This window comes from Rosa chinensis, chromosome 3 (genome assembly GCF_002994745.2).
Source record: "Rosa chinensis cultivar Old Blush chromosome 3, RchiOBHm-V2, whole genome shotgun sequence".
In the NCBI taxonomy this organism is placed as follows: Eukaryota; Viridiplantae; Streptophyta; class Magnoliopsida; order Rosales; family Rosaceae; genus Rosa; species Rosa chinensis.
The window spans coordinates 41,416,035-41,434,828 of NC_037090.1; the positions used below are offsets into that span (position 1 = coordinate 41,416,035).

General features: G+C 39.6%; 1 protein-coding gene across 1 annotated transcript; it reads right to left on the reverse strand.

Annotated features, from left to right (window-relative positions):
• Positions 1–13,843: 13,843 nt before the first annotated feature.
• On the reverse strand, positions 13,844–17,354 carry LOC112195428 (MDIS1-interacting receptor like kinase 2). Its single transcript, XM_024335866.2, has 2 exons — positions 14,456–17,354; positions 13,844–14,370 (listed from the first exon to the last, which is right to left on the reverse strand). Exons 1-2 carry the CDS (start codon positions 17,343–17,345, stop codon positions 14,024–14,026), a joined length of 3,237 nt encoding a protein of 1,078 aa, XP_024191634.1. The 5' UTR covers positions 17,346–17,354; the 3' UTR covers positions 13,844–14,023.
• Positions 17,355–18,794: the final 1,440 nt, after the last annotated feature.

An 18,794-nucleotide genomic window follows, 5' to 3' on the forward strand; every position in this document is an offset into this window, starting at 1 on the left:
GATAAGCTGAAGAAACTTACTCTGATGATGAACCAAGTTGTAAGTACCAAGGGACCCATGCAAGCTTGTGGGGTGTGCTCTATGCAAGGGCAAGTGACTGATCAATGTCCCCAACTGATTGATAATGGAGGATGGGAGTCCCTAAACGCCATAGGTGGATTTCAAGGAGGTCGCCCACGTCCAAGGTATGAACCTTATTCGAATACCTACAACCCTGGATGGAGGGACCATCCCAACTTCAAGCGGACCAACAATGAGAACGCTTAGAATCCCCTTGGTGGTAACTTTCAACGTCCTCAAGGGCCATCCTTTCAAAGGCCTTATATGCAGACTCAACAGGCCTCAGGTACTTCAAATCCCAACTATGACAAGATGTTTGAGGCACTTACTAATTCTACTCAGGCTTTGGTCCAAGGACAACAGACCCATACAAAGGATATTGCGGATCTTAAGAAGCAAATGGGCCAAGTTGTGGACTTCATGAGCAAGATTCATGAGACTGGAAAGCTCCCTAGTAACATAATACCCAACCCAAAAGGTCATATGGAGAATGCATCTGTTGTAACTACTAGGAGTGGACGAGTGTTTGTGGATCATCCTAAGGAATCCAAGGAAGCACAAGTAGTTATTGAAGTTGAGGAAAAGCAAGAGTCCACCAAGTTGGGCCTTGAAAAGGACCCTGCAACGTCCGAGGTAGAGGCTTGGACATCCTCACCTCCAAAAGCAATTCCGGAACACAAAGGTAACAACTCTAACTTATCAAATTCGGTTATTGCTAACCCTTCTTCCTCTTGCATACCCTTCCCACGCAGATTTGCCAAATCAAAGAAGGATGAGAGTGACCAAGCTATCTTGGAAACTTTTAAGAAGGTGCAAGTGAACTTACCCCTCCTTGAGGCCATCAAGCAAGTACCTAAGTATGCCAAGTTCCTAAAAGAGCTTTGTACCACAAGGAGGATAAATCGTGAAAAAGAGGTGGTTAAGGTAAGTGAGAACGTCTCTGCCCTCATTCAAAGGAAGCTACCTCCCAAATGTAAGGATCTTGGAAGTTTCACCATTCCATGCACTATTGGTAACTCTAGATTTAGGAATACCATGTTAGACCTAGGAGCATCTGTTAATGTTATGCCCTATTCTGTTTATGAAACCCTAGGTCTAGGAGAGCTTAAATCTAATAATGTTATCATTCAGTTAGCTGACAGGTCTAATGCATACCCTAGAGGTTTGTTGGAAGATGTTCTTGTGCAGGTTAACCATCTTATCTTCCCAGCTAACTTCTATGTGTTGGAGATGGAGGACTCTCCTGTGAGTTCAACACCACTACTATTGGGTCGTCCTTTCTTAAGGACGGCCAGGACAAAGATTGATGTGTATGCTGGATCTCTCACCATGGAATTTGATGGTGATGTTATTGGCTTCAACATATTTGAAGCCTCATTGGTATCCTCTTGATGTTCATGATTGTTTCTCTATTGATATTATAGATAATCTTGTGCAGAAAATGTTTGATATCATGAATGAGGATACTTTAATCACTACACTCGAACAAGGAGTGGGCTACACCAAAGATGGCGTCACAATCCATGAGGACATACTTAAAGGAACTTGTGAGGAAAAAATCATTGCAAAGTGTCCTTCCTTGAGGCATCTCCCTTTATAGGTAAGTCTACTCCACCCTTGTCCATTCAATTATCTGCTAATAAGACTCTACCTTTAGTGGTCCAGGCACCAGAACTTGAGCTTAAACCTCTACCAGACCATTTGAAGTATGTATATTTAGGGGACAAGGAGACCTTACCAGTGATTGTGTCCTCTGCACTTACGTTTTCACAAGAGGAGAGATTGGTGGAGATGTTGAAGCAACACAAGACCGCCATATGATGGACATTGGCGGATATCAAGGGAATCAGCCCTACTACTTGCATCCATAGGATACTTCTTGAGGAGGGAACAAAACCTACTAGAGAGGCTCAACGTCGTCTTAACCCTCCAATGATGGAAGTTGTGAAGAAGGAGGTCATCAAATTCCTAGATTGTGGCGTGATATACCCCATTTCAGATTCCAAATGGGTGTCCCCAGTTCCAGTCGTACCTAAGAAGTCTGGGGTGACTGTTGTGAAGAATGCTGAGAACGAACTGGTGCCCCAAAGGACAGTTACTGGCCACAGAGTTTGTATTGACTATAGGAGGCTCAATGCCACCACAAGGAAAGATCACTTTCCTCTTCCATTCATTGATCAGATGCTTGAGCGACTAGCTAGACATGATTACTACTGCTTCTACTCAGGCTACAATCAGATTGCCATAGCTAATGAAGATCAAGAGAAGACGACATTCACTTGCCCCTTTGGAACGTTTGCTTATCGTCGCATGCCTTTTGGACTTTGCAATGCCCCAGGTACTTTTCAGAGGTGTATGGTAAGTATCTTTTCAGATTATATTGAGAAAATCATAGAGGTATTCATGGATGATTTTTCTGTTTTCGGAAAAAGTTTTGATGATTGTCTTAATAATCTTGAAATTATCTTGAAACGTTGCATGGAAACTAACCTTGTGTTAAACTGGGAAAAATGCCATTTTATGGTTAGGCAAGGGATAGTCCTAAGGCATATTGTCTCTTCTAGGGGTATAGAGGTGGATAAAGCTAAAGTGGACCTTATGCGTTACTTACCCTCCCCCACTTCTGTGAGAGAGATTCGATCTTTTCTTGGCCATGCAAGGTTTTACAAGAGGTTTATCAAGGACTTTTCCAAGATTTCAAGACCTCTATGCCAACTACTCCAAAAGGATGTGGCGTTTGCCTTTGACAAGCTTAAGGAGTTGTTGACGTCTGCCCCAATCATGTTACCTCCAGATTGGTCCTTGCCCTTTGAGTTGATGTGTGATGCCTCTGACTACGCAGTTGGAGCTGTTCTAGGGCAAAGGAAGGACAAACGACCCTATGCCATCTACTATGCCTCAAGAACTCTTAATGATGCCCAAATGATACTACTGAAAAAGAGCTTCTTGCAGTAGTGTTTGCTCTTGAAAAATTTCATTCTTACTTACATGGTACTAAGGTTGTTATCTATACAGATCATGCAGCTCTCAAGTATCTCATGACAAAGAAGGAGGCGAAACCAAGGCTTATTAGATGGGTCCTACTCTTGCAAGAATTCGACATGGAAATCAAGGACAAGAAGGGTAGTGAGAACGTGGTAGCTGACCACTTGAGCTCCCTCTGGTGGAGACGTTTCTAGATGAGCAACTCTTTGGAATCCAGGTAAGTGAACCATGGTATGCAGATATTGTGAATTACATTGTTTCTAGAAAGATTCCTGATACCATGTCACGTGCTCATAGAGATAGGCTTAAGAAAACTTTTTAGCAATATGTCTGTGGAAATATTGCTTTGATAAATTGATTAGGAGATGTGTACCTGAACATGAACATAACGCCATACTTTCTTTTTGCCATTCTAAAGCATGTGGGGGTCACTTTGGGTCTAAGAAGACTGCATTTAAGGCGCTAGAATCTGGGTTCTATTGGCCAACGTTATTTAAGGATGCATATGCCTATTGTTTAACTTGTGATAGATGCCAAAGAACAGGAAATCTAAGTTCTAGAGATCAAATGCCTTTATCTAATATTATAACTGTTGACATATTTGATGTCTGGGGTATAGATTTCATGGGACCTTTTCCATCATCTTTTGGATTTCTCTATCTCTTACTTGCTGTGGATTATGTTTCGAAATGGGTAGAGGCAAAGGCCACTCGAACTAATGACTCTAAGGTTGTTGCAGATTTTATCAAATCTAATATCTTTAGCAAGTTTGGAATGCCTAGAGTTCTTATTAGTAATGGTGGATCCCATTTTTGCAATCAGACAATTGAGGCTTTATTGAAGAAATATGATGTGACACATAAGGTTTCTACACCTTATCACCCCCAGACAAGTGGGCAAGCTGAAGTCTCAAATCGTGAGATTAAGGAGATATTGGAGAAGACTGTTAACCCTAACAGGAAAGATTGGTCCCTACGCCTAGAGGATGCTTTGTGGGCTTATAGGACTGCTTACAAGACTCCCATTGGAATGTCACCATATTGAATAGTGTATGGCAAACCTTGCCATCTGCCTGTGGAGTTAGAGCACAAAGCTTGGTGGGCTGTGAAGCAGTTTAACATGGACCTTGATGAGGCTGGGCTTCATAGGAAGTTACAATTGCAAGAGTTGGAGGAGATAACGAATGTTGCTTTCGAAAGTGCTAAGATTTATAAAGATAAGACTAAGGCTTTCCATGATAAGATGATTTGTGGCAAAACTTTTGTTTTGGGCCAGAAAGTTCTTTTATTCCATTCTCGTCTTAAACTCTTCCCAGGTAAGCTTCGTTCTCGTTGGATTTGACCTTTCATTATTACTCATGTGTTTCCTCATGGAGCTATGCAGATAAAGAGTGAACAGATTGGTAACGAGTTCAATGTGAATGACCATCGCCTAAAGCCTTACTATGAGGCGTTTGTGGAGCATGAAGTGGAGGATGTACCCCTCCAAAGTGCCCCACAACCTGAGGATTAAATGGAGGTACAAGTCTAGGCTGAAAGACTATAAACATTAAGCACTGATTGGGAGGCAACCCAATTCAGAAGTAGCTATGAAGGAGTCTACACACGCAAGTTTGATTTCTGTTTCCCTATTTCTTTTCAATTTTCGTCTTTGTTTTAGTATCTATTTTCGTAAATTTCTACCTTATATGCTTAATTGTTTCGTTGCATGCTTATAATTGATTACATTGAGGACAATGCAATATTTAAGTGTGGGGGAAGGGATTTACACTTTTGTTTTGAGTCATATATATTGAAAAATACAAAAAACATCGAAAAATGTCAAAAATACAAAAATTTCGTTGCTTTTGTTGAGTCATTGAGTCATGTTTTGGGTGAAATAATTTCTTCATCGTAGGCGCATCTATTAAGGTGTGATGTCTTAGGTCTGGTTTGGATACGAGAAGTGCTAGCAAAGGGTCTCGTCCCCTGCTAAATAAGTGAGCTGTGCTCCGCCAAAATCTTTCCCTTCCTTACCTGGTCACATCCCAAAGGAGTTACTGAAAGGAGAAAGGAAATAACCCTAGTCCAAAGTTGGCATCTTTTGAGTCTTAGTCTTTTGTTTTTGTTTTTGAGTCATAGGATGCCTTTCAACTGTCTAGGATGAGCTTATATCTCTGAAATTATGGCTAAAAGAGGATCACAATATTGATATGATTTTAAATGGTATTCTTTGGTTAATTGAGATATATGAAAGATATGTGCATGTGTAGTTGATATGGATTTCGTGACCTTGGTACATAATATGAGCATGTTAGGATGAGTTTTGATTCATAAAAGCCCATGTGAGAGCCCATGTCCCTTTTTCTTGGAGTGAAATGAAAAATATACTCTTATTTTCTTGTCAATATTTTGACGATCTCATTATTCTTCATTTGATCGATTGCTTGCCATAGATTAAGTTTGATGAACTAGAGAATGCTAGAATTCGCTCTTGTGCTTGGTGAGACTTTTATCAATACATGGCCCTGATTCTGGAAGGGATAGAGGAACCCTAGGAATTACCACCATTGCCATATAAGCTTGTGTCCCCATTTGTGCCCATTGTGGGACTCCCTTAGATAAACCCTTTGAGCCTACGTTAAGCCTTTTCTTTCATCACCCTAAAAATCTCTAACCTGAACCTTAGTATAGTCACAACCTTACCCTTTGTTCTAAGAACTTAGTAGAGTTAATTTGAGACTTTACTTGAGGATTTGGCGTCAAAGATGAAGGATGAGAAGAGGTGAAAGTTCAAGTGTGGGGGTAGACTTGTCCATGAAAGAAAAATGTATGAAAAAGCCGTGAAAAAGAAAATGAAAATGAAAGAAAAAATGTAAGGCTAAGAAAAAGAAAAAGAAAAATATGTTTATGGATTTTAGTCCCCATACTTGGTGAGTTTGGAGTTTACTTTGAATTGAAGGCCCACTATCGGAAAATTTGGCCTTTGTCCAATTCACTAGTATTCAAAGGAAGTTTAGAATGAAGATTGGGCCCAACATGAAGACATTTGGCCCTTTTATAAAGCTTCTATGGGATTATGATGTTTTTGCATACTTGGTGGATTTCTAGAAGTCTCTCTACATCAGCATGAGCTCTGCTAGGTTTTTAGGACACTTTGTTAAATTCCTTATCTTTCATTTCTCTAAACCTTGAGCCTTGGCCCCATTACAACCTTGTAAGAAGACCTTCTTGATCCTTAAGATGGGACAGCCTTTGATCTGTGGAGATGAGTTGCAAGAGTTGAACCTATGGCTTGGGTTCATCTGTGCAAGTAGTTGATATCTTTCATGAGATCTTTAAAAGAAAAATATGCATATGTGCTTTCATTTCTTATAATATGTGATATTCTTGCTATCTTTCACATATACTTGAGTGTATAAGCTTTTAAGCATTGCCTTGATCTGAGAGAAGAATTAGTGGACATACCTTGTGAGGATATAAATCATACTTGTTTGAAACATGCTTAACAGAACCCATCACCATTGTTACAACCAAGTCCTACTTGTGTATGTGAACATTATGTGTTTTAATTAACTCTCGAATGCCTAAACATTGATTCTTGGTTGAGTGCTAATTTTGATGTTGTGAAAGTAAGAGATTTTTGAGACAAATTGTTGAAGCGCAATAGAGTCATTTTGTGAGTAGAGTCTTTAAATTTTCGTTGAGTCTTAGTTGAGTCCTTGATGTGATTTTGCTAAGGGACTAGCAAAAGATAAGTGTGGGGAAATTTAATAGGAGCATTTTAATGCGACGTTTCAACTGCTATTTCCCTACATTTCCTACGTTATTTCCTTAAAGAAACTCTGTTTAGGGAAGTTTCCTTTCTTCGATTGGGAAAGTTCCTAATTGTAGAAAGTTTCCATTTTGTAGTTTCTATTTCTCATTTTTAGCAAGTTTCCCTTTTTGAGTTTAGGAAAGTTTCCATTTCTCACTTTTAGAAAGTTTCTATTTTTCAATTTTGGAAAGCTTCTATTTTCGTTTTAGGAAAGTTTCTATTTTTAGTAATAGTTTCTATTTTCAGGTCCTCGAAGGTCAAAAGTGGAAATGAACTCACGAAAGGAAAGAGGAGCTAGCAAACGTTAAGAGGTGTGAAGATGAGACAAAAAGGGCTACACAAATGAGCAGAAATGAAGAAATAAGCTTTCCTGTTCCAACCAGGAAACCCTGTGCAAAAGAGGAAAGTGTATCAAGCAAGATTCTGAAGCTAACCAAGAAACTTGATCGAAATAATGAAGAAATGGCGTTGGAAGATGACAAGGCTTGAAGGTGACTCAACAAGGCCCAAGAACTCTCTAGATTAACTTGGATTTTCGGCAAAATGGATAAAAGCCCATAAAAGCCCATGGAATTAGGGTTTTGTGACGCATAAGAGATGTTATTGGAGGGTTTTGCCGTGAAATACACAGAGAAGAGAGAGAGTTGGCGTGAAAATCAAGAAGAAAATAAAAGATTACGCTTAGAGATTTTCTAGGGAAGAGTTTAAGGAAAGAAGAAGTGTGGACATCAAGAAAAAGCTCATAATGCATCTAGATTCATTCCTATATTCCCTAAAGGTATTTTGGCCGAAATAAAAGAGAAAAATCAGAATATATTCATGCAATTTCGGCAACAATATATTAAGTAATCATTTTGGATTTTTATGATTGGTTGGATGATACACTAGGGCTTACTTGGCAAATTATCATTGGTGGAAGCTATGTGGAATTATTAAATTAATTCCATGGAAAATAAAAGAAGAATCTCGGCTTGGAGACCAAGTTTTTCTGTCCCCTATATATACTCCCCTACTCTAGACGTCTCACACACCTTACAATTCAGAAAATTACTCTATACGCGAAAAGCTCTCTCCATCCTCTAGTGCATTCAACGTTTCAAGCAAGGAAGAAGAAGAAGAAGAAGGAGCCGTGAGCATCATCATCCATTCTCCACCTTGAAGCTTGCTTTCGAGATTCAAGAATCCAAGCATTTCATCCTTCATCCCCATCTCCATCTCACGGTGTAATTCAACCTCTTTCTTTGTAACCTTGTTTGATTTCGTTGGAATTGTTCTAGTTGACATTGATGTTTGAACAAAGTTTAATTCTGAAATTTTTATGATTGAATGAGATTTTTGATTCTTATATTGTGGTTCCAAAGTTGCTTTTGTGAGTTTGTTCAATTAAATTTGCTTGATTGATATCTTTTATGTGTTTATCTTAAATAGTTCGAAATTTTTAGGGTTTGCTTGTAATTGGTGCTAGATTTAAGTTTACGATTCACCTAATAGTTTTGTGAATTTGAATCAAAAGTAGTAAAGGCTTTGGACAAAGGTCGAATTTAATTGAAAAGGATTGCAATTAGATGAACTTATTCATACTAAGTTGTGCACTTAAGTTGATAACCTTCCTATATGTTTATTGTGTTGAACATGTTATGATTTGCTAGCTTTCTAGACTTTGATTGCATGTTTGATAGGATAACATTGTTATCCTATCAAAATGGCATAACATTGTTACTGTGGAAAATTGATATGTTACTGTGGAAAATTGAGTGATAAAAGTGTAAATAGCATAACATTGTTACTTGTCCAATAATTTTGTTTCTCCATGCCATAACTGATTCATCTGGATGAATGATGACTAGTTGAAGCATTGTTGATTGGTAATGTTTCTTTTCAAGACTAGATGACTTCCTAATTCATTATTGATTCAAGAAATGACTTCCTAATCGGTGATTTTTCTTTTCTTTTTCACTGAGGCATTGCTTAAACAAAATGGTGTATGTGTAGTTGATTGATTGAATGCAATTGTACAAGTGAATGATATATACACCTCTCAGTGTTCTATTCTAGGAAAAGCTGTAAATACAAATGACTAGGATCCCTCAATCAATCCTAGATTGATTAGATGAGATGCTTGATCCACCATTCTCTCCAACATATCTGCTGTCACTTGAATGCAGACTAATGACATATTTCTTTCCTCTAATACTCCCCCTCAAGTTGGAGTGTGGATGTCAATGACACCCAACTTGCTGAGGTGTTCGTGGAAGGTTGGTGCACGCAGAGGCTTTGTGAGCAAGTCTACAATTTGATCTCCAGTTTGCACATAAGTAGTCCTGACTTCACCCTTGTTGATTCTTTCGCGAACCGTATGACAATCTAACTCAATGTGCTTTGTTCACTCATGGTACACTGGATTTGCTGCAATGTGTAGGGATGCCTGATTATCACAGAATAATCTTGCTGCTTCAGGATGTTCTACATGTAAGTCTTTCAACAGGTACCTTAACCTGCTGAGTTCACAAGCAGTTGCAGCCATAAAACGATACTCTGCTTCTGCTGATGATCTTGATATTGTGGCTTGCTTTTTACTTTTCCATGACACAAGTGACTTGCCAAGCAAAATATGGTACCCTGTCACTGATAGTCGTGTAATTGGACATCTTGCCGAGTCTGCATTGCAATAAGCTACCAAATGAAGATAACTATGTGCAGGGAATGGTAACCCTTGGCCTGGGACTCCCTTGAGGTACTGCAAAAGTCGATGAGCTGTTTTAAGGTGATGTACCTTAGGCTCCTACATAAACTGACTGAGTGTATTCACCGCATAAGTAATCTCTGGCCTAATGATTGTAAGATAAATTAACTTCCCAATCAATCTCCGGTACTGAGTAGGATCCTTGAGGGTATCACTCCCTTTTTCGGTTAGCACCAAATGGGGCTCCATAGGTACCTTTGCAGGTTTCACCCCAAGTAATCCAGCCTCCTCCAATATATCCAATGTATACTTACGTTGGCAAACTGAAATTCCAGCTTTGGAGCGTGCAACTTCTATGCCAAGGAAGTATTTGAGTGGTCCAAGATCTTTAATCTTGAAACAACTGTTAAGAAACTTTTTGAGATCACTAATGGCCTTCTCATTGTTCCTTGTAATAACCATATCATCAACATAAAGTAATATCACAATAATGGAACTCATGGACCTGTGTAACAATGAATAATCGGCACGAGACTGTTGAAAACAAACGTCTTGAATGGCAGAAGAGAACCATTGGAACCAACTGCGAGATGCTTGTTTAAGACCATAGAGGGATTTGTGAAGTTGACAAACCAAGTTCTCCCCCTGTCAATCATAACCAGGAGGAGGCAGCATGTAGACCTCCTCAAGAAGCTAGCCATGGAGGAAGGTATTTTACACATCCATTTGGTGCAAAGGCCAATCTCACACTGCAGCAACAGCCAACAGACACCGAACTGTAATCAATTTCGCAATAGGGGCAAAGGTATCTTTGTAATCAATGTCTTCGCGTTGAGTAAACCCCTTTGCAACTAGCCGAGCCTTGTAGAGTTCGATGGTGCTGTCGGCATGGTATTTGATCTTGAAGAGCCATTTACAGCCAATGGGACGGTGATCAGAAGGTAGAGGAACCATGGACCATGTATTATTATCTTCAAGGGCTCGAATTTCAGAATCCATTGCCTTAACCCATTGAGGATGATGATGAGCCTACTCATAGTTTGATGGTTCAACAAATTGAGAAATATTGTGCACAAAAGAACGATATCCAAGAGAGAACCCAGAGTAGGATACATACCGGTGAAGTGGGTATCTAGTGCAGGACGTGGAGGAAGAGGAAGTAGCCGGGTCAAACAAAAATGGTGTGATGAGTCTTATAGTCTCGAAGATAGGGTGGTGGCTGTTAGGGACGATGGGAGCATCGTGGGGCTGACATAGGGGGAGGAACAAGCTCTATTGACTGCAGAGAAACCACTGGAGTCAGGGACAGAATTTGGGCAATTGTTGAAGGTGAATTCGGGAATTGGGATTGGGTTGGAGATTGGGAGGACAACAGTGAGGGATCGGTAGTGGACTGGGTCAGCGGTGGGTATGGGGTTGGGGATGGTGGCGCCTATGATGGGGAGGTAGGAGACGACGATGGGGATGATGATGGAGAAGAAGGAAGCAGCAAGTTCTGGTGAATTGAGTCTGATGTTGAAGAAGGAAGAGAGAGATTATGACCGAGACGACGTGAAGTGGGCTGGGCGGATTCTGAAGATAAAATGGGCTCTAGTGAAATAATGGGTAGAGAAAATTGGGATGGGTCAATGGAAGAAGTGGGCTGGGCGGGTTCTAGAGTGAGTAGGACTAGAGAGTCTTCTTGTTCCAGAAATGGCAATTTAGTTAGAGGCATAATGTGTTCATGAAAAATCACATCCCGGGAAGTGAAGAATTTTTTGCTTTCAAGGTCATAGAGATGGTAGCCTTTTTGACCATGACGGTACCCAAGAAAAATACATCGCCGTGCACGGGAATCAAATTTGTGAGAAGGAGTGAGATTGGTTGCATAACACAAGCAACCGAAGACTTGGAGATGTGAATAAGTTGGAGATGTGCCATGCAAGAGTTCATATGGAGATTTATGAGAAAGTAGAGGTGTGGGAAGACGATTGATAAGATAACAAGTTATTTGAACACTTTCACCCCAGAATTGTAATAATAAATTTGCTTGGAATCGAATAGCACGAGCAACGTTCAAAAGATGGCGATGTTTAGGCTCTACGACCCCATTTTGTTGGGGGGTGTAGACACAAGTATGTTGAATAATAGTGTCATGCTCATCAAAGAAACCACGCATGGATGTGAACTCTCCCCCATTGTCGGCACGAAGTATTTTAATGTCACTATTAAATTGTGTTTTTACCCAGGAAAAGAATGATTTCAAGATTGTTTGAGTGTTGGATTTGAAACTCATAAGATGAACCCAGGTAAAACGTTTGAAATCATCGACAATGGTGAGAAAATAACGAGCCCCAGAATATGTGTGAGTTTTGTGTGGTTCCCAAATACCATAATGAATCAAATCAAATGGTGCGGTTGTTTTTATCGAACTTGAAGGAAAAGATAAACGGGTTTGTTTTGCTAACGGACAAACATTACAAGGATTAAACATAATTTCTAGAATAGCTTGAGATAGAAATTGGACAGGTGCAGAAGATGGGTGCCCAAGACGCTGATGCCAAAGATTCGAGGTACAGGTGATGTGATTGGCTAGATGTGGATTTTGAGATGGTGTGAGTTAATAGAGCCCATTAAAATGCTTGCCCAGGCCAATCGTCCTATTCGTATCCATGTCTTGCACAGCACAAAAATCTTGGTAAAATATCACTATACACTTTAAGGCTCGGGTCAATTTACTCATAGAAATTAAATTCACACAGAACTTAGGCACATGTAGGACCCTATCAAGAGATAAATATTTGGACAATTTAATGAATCCAATACTTTCAATGGCAGCCTTCCCTCCATTAGGTAACCCATGAAATCATATAATGCCTTAATATTATTGTGAGTGGGTGAAAGATGAGACACATGGTCTGTTGCTCCACTATCCACTATCCACAATCCAGTATAAAGTTGAATGAGAGTCATTTTGTATATCATTGGAATTGGGTGTGAAAATACCTGTCGCATTTGAAATGGTTGATCATTACCATTTTTATTATGAAACAAAGCCATGATCTGCTTGTATTCTTCAGTGGTGAAAGTTGGGCTCTCATTAGTAGGTTCTGTCTTTGTCTCCACATTGTGGGCAGCAGCCCTCTTGTTTCGAGGCTTCACATTCTTCCCATGCCATTTGTGGCCCACTGGAAACCCTTTAAGGTAGTAGGATCGATCCACCAGGTGATTCTCCTCTTCACAATACGTACACTTCAGCGGTTTGCAAAATAAAGGAGTCTTTGATGTGCCTGATGTGCATGCAGCTTGCATAGCATTTGAAATTGGTGGGTGTTCACAGCGGGTTGCTGGTTCCATCTGCCTCTCATGTTGGAGGATGAGGCCATGGACCTTCTTTGTATCCGGGAGAGGGTTCATCATCAGGATTGAGCCACGAATATTAGAGTAAGATTCGTTTAGCCCCATTAAAAACTGCATAACCCTCTCTTTTTCTTCTCGATTGGCTAGCGTTTTAGCACCGTCACAATTACACATGATGGGTTCCTGATAGGAGGCTAGCTTATCCCAAAGAGCCTTGAGTTTGGTGTAGTGTATAGAAACTGATCAAGAGCCTTGGCGGCATTCAACGATCTCTTGTCGAATCTCATAGATCCTGGAATCATTCCCTTGTGAAAATCTGTCCTCAAGATCACTCCATACTACAGCTGCTGTATTTGAAAAAATCACGCTACAGGCGATGTCAGGCTGGATTGAATGAAGAATCTAGGTCAACACCATGTCATTGCAACGTTTCCCCATGGGAAATTTGGGGCCGGTAGCTGGAGGCGGCTGTATTGTTCCATCGATCATTCCTAGCTTGTTCTTGGCACTAATTAAGACTGAGACGCATTGAGCGGCTCCACTGTCCGTAATTGTGTCCATCAAGTAGTGTGTTAACCAGGATGAGCCTTGGTGTATCAGAATGGTGTAAGACCAAAGGGTAACCTTGTCTCAATCTCCTCCATGGATTTGGATGAAGAATCATTTTTGGCTTTCGGAATTTCTATGTTTTCGATAATTTCGACCATGGCAACATGTGGTGGTGTTTTGGTGTTTGATTGTAGCGGAATATAGTGGGTTAGAGACACCAGAATTGGTGCTCTGATACCACAAACAAAATGGTGTTTGAATATGTGTAATTGATTGATTGAATTCAATTGTACAAGTGAATGATATATACACCTCTCAGTGTTCTATTCTAGGAAAAGCTGTAAATACAAATAACTAGGATCCTTCAATCAATCCTAGATTGATTAGATGAGTTGCTCGAACCACCATTCTCTCCAACATATCTGTTGTCACTTGAATGCAGACTAATGACATATTTCTTTCCTCTAATATTGCTGAAACTAACTTTCCAAAAGCAAGACACTGAATGAAAGAGTAGAGCTTTTATTCTCGCTAAAAATACATGTGAAAACTAATTACTATGTAATTATGCATAACCAAGAACATCTTATTCTTTGTCACAATATTTAGATACTAATTAATGAGTTGTTCAAGAGTAATCTCTGGTAGTCTAGAGGAATTTGAAAGTTGTAATAATAACACTTGAGAAACGATTTGCATTGTTGGCCTGGATTCTGGATGAGAATGTTTGCACGCAATTGCTAGCGTTGCAATTCTTATCAGTTCATTCTCATTATTTGGTGTAGGAGGGGCGAGGCGTTGGTCGAAAACATCCTTCAGCAATATGTCTTCATTGGCGGATGGAGTCGAAAAGGTGGACATGAAATCAGGAAGCTGCTTTCCCATTATCACTTCCAATGCCAGCACCCCAAAGCTATAAACATCACATTTCTCGGTAACCTTCATTGTGTAAGCAAGCTCTACCAAAAACATTGAGGAACAGAACATCATTAATATTGACCAAGTATAAAAGTTCAAGAACATTTCTTTCAACAAATTTGTTACCTGGTGCTATATATCCATATGTGCCTGCGCGGGCAGTCCAATTCGATGAGTCTGGATTTAAAAGCTTAGCGGTGCCAAAGTCTGAAACAACGGGCTCATAATCGTGATCTAGCAGTATGTTGTTGCTTGATATGTCTCGATGCACAATAGGGGGAGAGCAATCATGATGCATATAGGATAGGGCGTGAGCTACACCTTTCACAATCCTGACCCTTGTGCTCCAGTCCAGTTTGTTAGCTTCGTATTCTTTGTTCAACATTGATGCAAGGCTACCCTTTTCTAGGTAGTCATAGACCAAAAACGAATGACGGGCGTGTGAACAGAAACCATGAAGTTTCACAATGTTCCGGTGTCGTATCTCCATTAGTGCCCTTATTTCGGTAACAAATTCCTTCTGAGACGACTCCTCACCATCAAGTATTGGGTGGAATTTTTTCACTGCAACTATGCTACCTGATAGTAGCTCTACCTTGTAGACACTTCCAGATCCTCCCTTTCCGATGCAATATACAGCATCGAAACCATTGGTTGCCTTGATGATTTCTCCATACATTCGTCTCCCATCAAATTCAGACATTAAAAAGAAATTTTGGTGCTGCACATTGCTCTGCCTGCTCTCCTGCTCCTTTTTTCTTTTTTTTCTAACCATGGAAATTCCAAGGAAGTTAAGTACAAGTAAAAGTGTTCCCAAAATAGAGAAAATAATTAAAAACATGAGCCTTCTATCTATTTTTGAGGTATGCTCATTATCCATGGAGGGAATATTGCAAGGTTGAAGTTTTGCAACATTGCCACACAGTCCTTCATTGCCTTCCAAAGGAGCATCTTGAAATGCTTTGTTGTTGGGGACAGGACCTTGCAACTGGTTGTAGGATAAGTCAATTTGAACCAAGCTATGCATTTCTTTGAAATTTGTCGGAATGGGACCAGAAAGATTGTTGTGGGAAAGATTTAGAATCTCCAAGCTTTGCATTTTGCTCATTTCTGTTGGTATCTTATCCTCCAGTGAATTATGACTCAAGTCTAGCTCAGACAGGTGAACTAAACTGCTCAATTGAATTGGAATTTCTTGGCGGAACTTATTGTTGCTCAAATTCAAGTGGTGTAATTTGGACAAGTCACCTAAAATGCTTGGAATTGAGACATTGAATTTGTTGGTGGACATGTCAAGATATTCAAGATTCGTCAATGTTTTTAAGTCTGATGGTATGCGACCCCAAAGTTGATTGTTATTCAATATCAGATCCAGCAAAGCTGTTAACCTCCCAATCTCATTTGGAATCACCCCAACTAAATGATTTGAGGAAAGATCAAGTTTATGAATTTGGGTTGCATTGCCGAGCTCAGGTGGTATGCTACCAGTAAGGTTGTTTCCTGCAATTCTTAGGGTTGCTAACTGAGGACATTGCCCCCACATGGGTGAGATTTCACCGTAGAAGTTGTTGTGGCTAATATCTATATATTGAAGATTTGGATAGGCACCAAAGACTTCTGATATATTGCCTGTCAAATTGTTCCCTTGAAGATGGACTCTCAGTAAGCTTTTGCAAGTTTTCAAGGTTTTGGGGACTGGACCTACCAAATGGTTGTTGTTTACCGAAAAATTTTGCAGAGATTTACCACTGCAAATATATTGGGGTAAATGACCAGAAAAACTATTAGTATCTAAGAAGAGACCCTTCAACTTCATGAGATTCCCAATCTCTTGGGGGATGGGGCCAGAAAGTTGGTTATCACGAAGGAATAAAAATTCTAAGTTACTCAAGTCACCAACTGAAGCGGGAATGGAACCACTGAGTTGATTCTCCTCCAACTCTAGGTCAACAAGAGAAATCAGGTGCCCAAGCTCTTTAGGAATGATTCCAGATAGGTTATTTTGGTAGAGATATAGATGGGTAAGGTTTGTGAGATCACCTAGCGATGGAGGGATTGAGCCAGAAAGATTGTTTGTTTGAAAACATAATTGAATTAGAGACTTCATATTTCCTATTTCTGGAGGAATAGAGCCCGAAAGACCATTCGAGTACAAGTACAAATAAGTGAGCTTTTTTAAGTTTCCAAAATGCGGAGGGATGAGACCTGTTAACTTGTTGGATTCCATCTGGAGATCAACCAAATTAGAAAGTTTTCCCATTTCTGGAGGAATGTAACCAGAAAGTTGATTTTCTTGAAGATACAAAAGAGTAAGGTTGCTCAAATTACCCAGAGAAACAGGAATAGCACCAGAAAGGTTATTACTATAGAGATACAAAGAAGTTAGGTTACTCAAATTACCCAAAGAAGCAGGAATTAGACCTTCTAGACTGTTGATGTATAGAGCAAGCTCAGAAAGAAACTTAAGCTGCCCTATTTCTTGAGGAATTGAGCCATTTAACTGGTTTTCATTTAGATGCAAGACCTGAAGATTTGCCAGAAGACCAATTTCTGGTGGGATTTTCCCAGACAACAGATTACAAGATAGATCAAGATAGGTGAGTTTGGATAGGAAACTAATCTGAGGTGGGATGGAATCGAAGAGTTCATTAACGCTAAGGTCAAGATATTCAAGGTTAGGGAAGGAAAGGAATGAAAATCCATGCAGCGTACCTTGAATACCAGAATTTGTGAGGTTTATCTTGTTGACACTTCCAGCAGGGTTGCATGAAATACCATTCCAACGATTGCATGGGCTTCCATTTTCTTTTGGATGGGTGGAATTGATGGGAAAGTAAGTCCAGGAGGTCAAATTGTTTTGAGTTTGGTTTTGAAAGTTGGCTTTCCATTTGAGTAGAGCCTCTGCTTCAGCTGAACTAGTAGAAGCAAACGCAATGTTTGGTAATGCAACTAGCTGGACATACAAAGTAAAGCATGCTAGAGAACAAACTTTATGGCAAAAAGTTAACGATCCCATGGTTTTGTATGTGTTACAAATAGAGCACAACCTTCTATCTGTTCTGGTCTTTATTTATAGTGCTCTGGATGGCTGCATTTCCTACTGTTCTTCATAGACCTTAGTTTAGAATTCAGACTTGAAAAGTCTATTTTAACTTCTTCTTTCTTGATTATGATGGTTTTGGTTTCAGACCAAGAAAATAAATGATTGTTTTGGTTAATTTGGGGAGACTTGGAGTTTTAGTTTAGTCTTTGCATGTTATCTTTTTTTGAAATTGAAGTGTGAGTTGGAAATTTTGCATCTCTCTTGAACTCAAAATTAATTGATAGGAACAATTCTTTTTTGGTGGTTAATGAGGGTCTCCTTCATATGAGAATGGCCAAGTGAGCTTAAACATATTAACGTTGCTACTCCCATTGTAAAGTTTATGTCTCTCCTTAAATTATTTACTTTTGGACTAGTGGAAGAAATAGATGGCAATAGTGCTAAGTCCATGATGTGCTTTCCATATGAGAAGAGCCTTTGCTTTACTAGAACTAGCAGAGGCAAAGGAAACCTTCATTGATGAAATCAGCAGAGCCTAAAACATGTGGTAAGCCAGAGCAAACTGCATCATGCTATCATAGTTTTCGGTAGTGATTTCAATTTTTTGCATGTGCTATAGTATTTCACTTCAGGCAGAGGATCCGAGTCATGTGATTTTGAATGAAATTATTGAATTAAAAATTAACTTGTAAAGCTGCAACACAGGAATGGAACTAGCTTTTTCGTGATAGTAATGGTACTAGTAGGAGAAAAGGCTTTATTTATTTATTTTTTTTAAAGAAAATTAAAGAAAAAACAAATTAGACAGATGAGCCTCTACGAAACCTAACGTTCAAATAATTATCAAATAAGATTACATTAGACATACAAAATTTCATGTCCATGGAAGTTGAGGAAATCTTGTGGCTCATTTCTTTGCACATTTCTCTTACTGGGAGGCTCAGCCCCACGCCCGTTATTATTATTAAAATAAGAAGGATGATTGTACAGCGAGGGGGACATGTTACCTACACCTCGAGTACTAGTACAAGAATCCTCATAGAGTATATCCTGGATAATCGCAGGAGTCTCATCTAACCAATAATCATCTAAGTAAGAGACACTAGCAAGATGTGTCAATCTATGGGTCACACCATTTGCTTCACGAAAAATAGGTTGTAAAGAAAAATAAGTAATAGCACTTAAATATGCCTTGCAATCTTCAACTATACACCCTACCTCAGAGAAGTCCTCCATGCTTCCATTTAGGGCATTAATCACCGCAGCACAATCAGTCTCAATGTCGACATCAACCTTACCTTGGTGAATAAGTAATAGGATTCTGCTCTCATAGCCTCACACTCCATATGGAATGCAGATCTAACCAGGGAAAAGAGGTGTGCAATTGCTACTAGACACACACCATACTCATCTCTGATGACA

Coding starts and splice junctions, on each gene's coding strand:
- LOC112195428 (XM_024335866.2), bottom strand. CDS start 17,345: ATGGGATCGTTAACTTTTTGCCATAAAGTTTGTTCTCTAGCATGCTTT. Junction 14,371..14,455: donor ATATGGATATATAGCACCAG/GTAACAAATTTG, acceptor TGTTTTTGGTAG/AGCTTGCTTACACAATGAAG.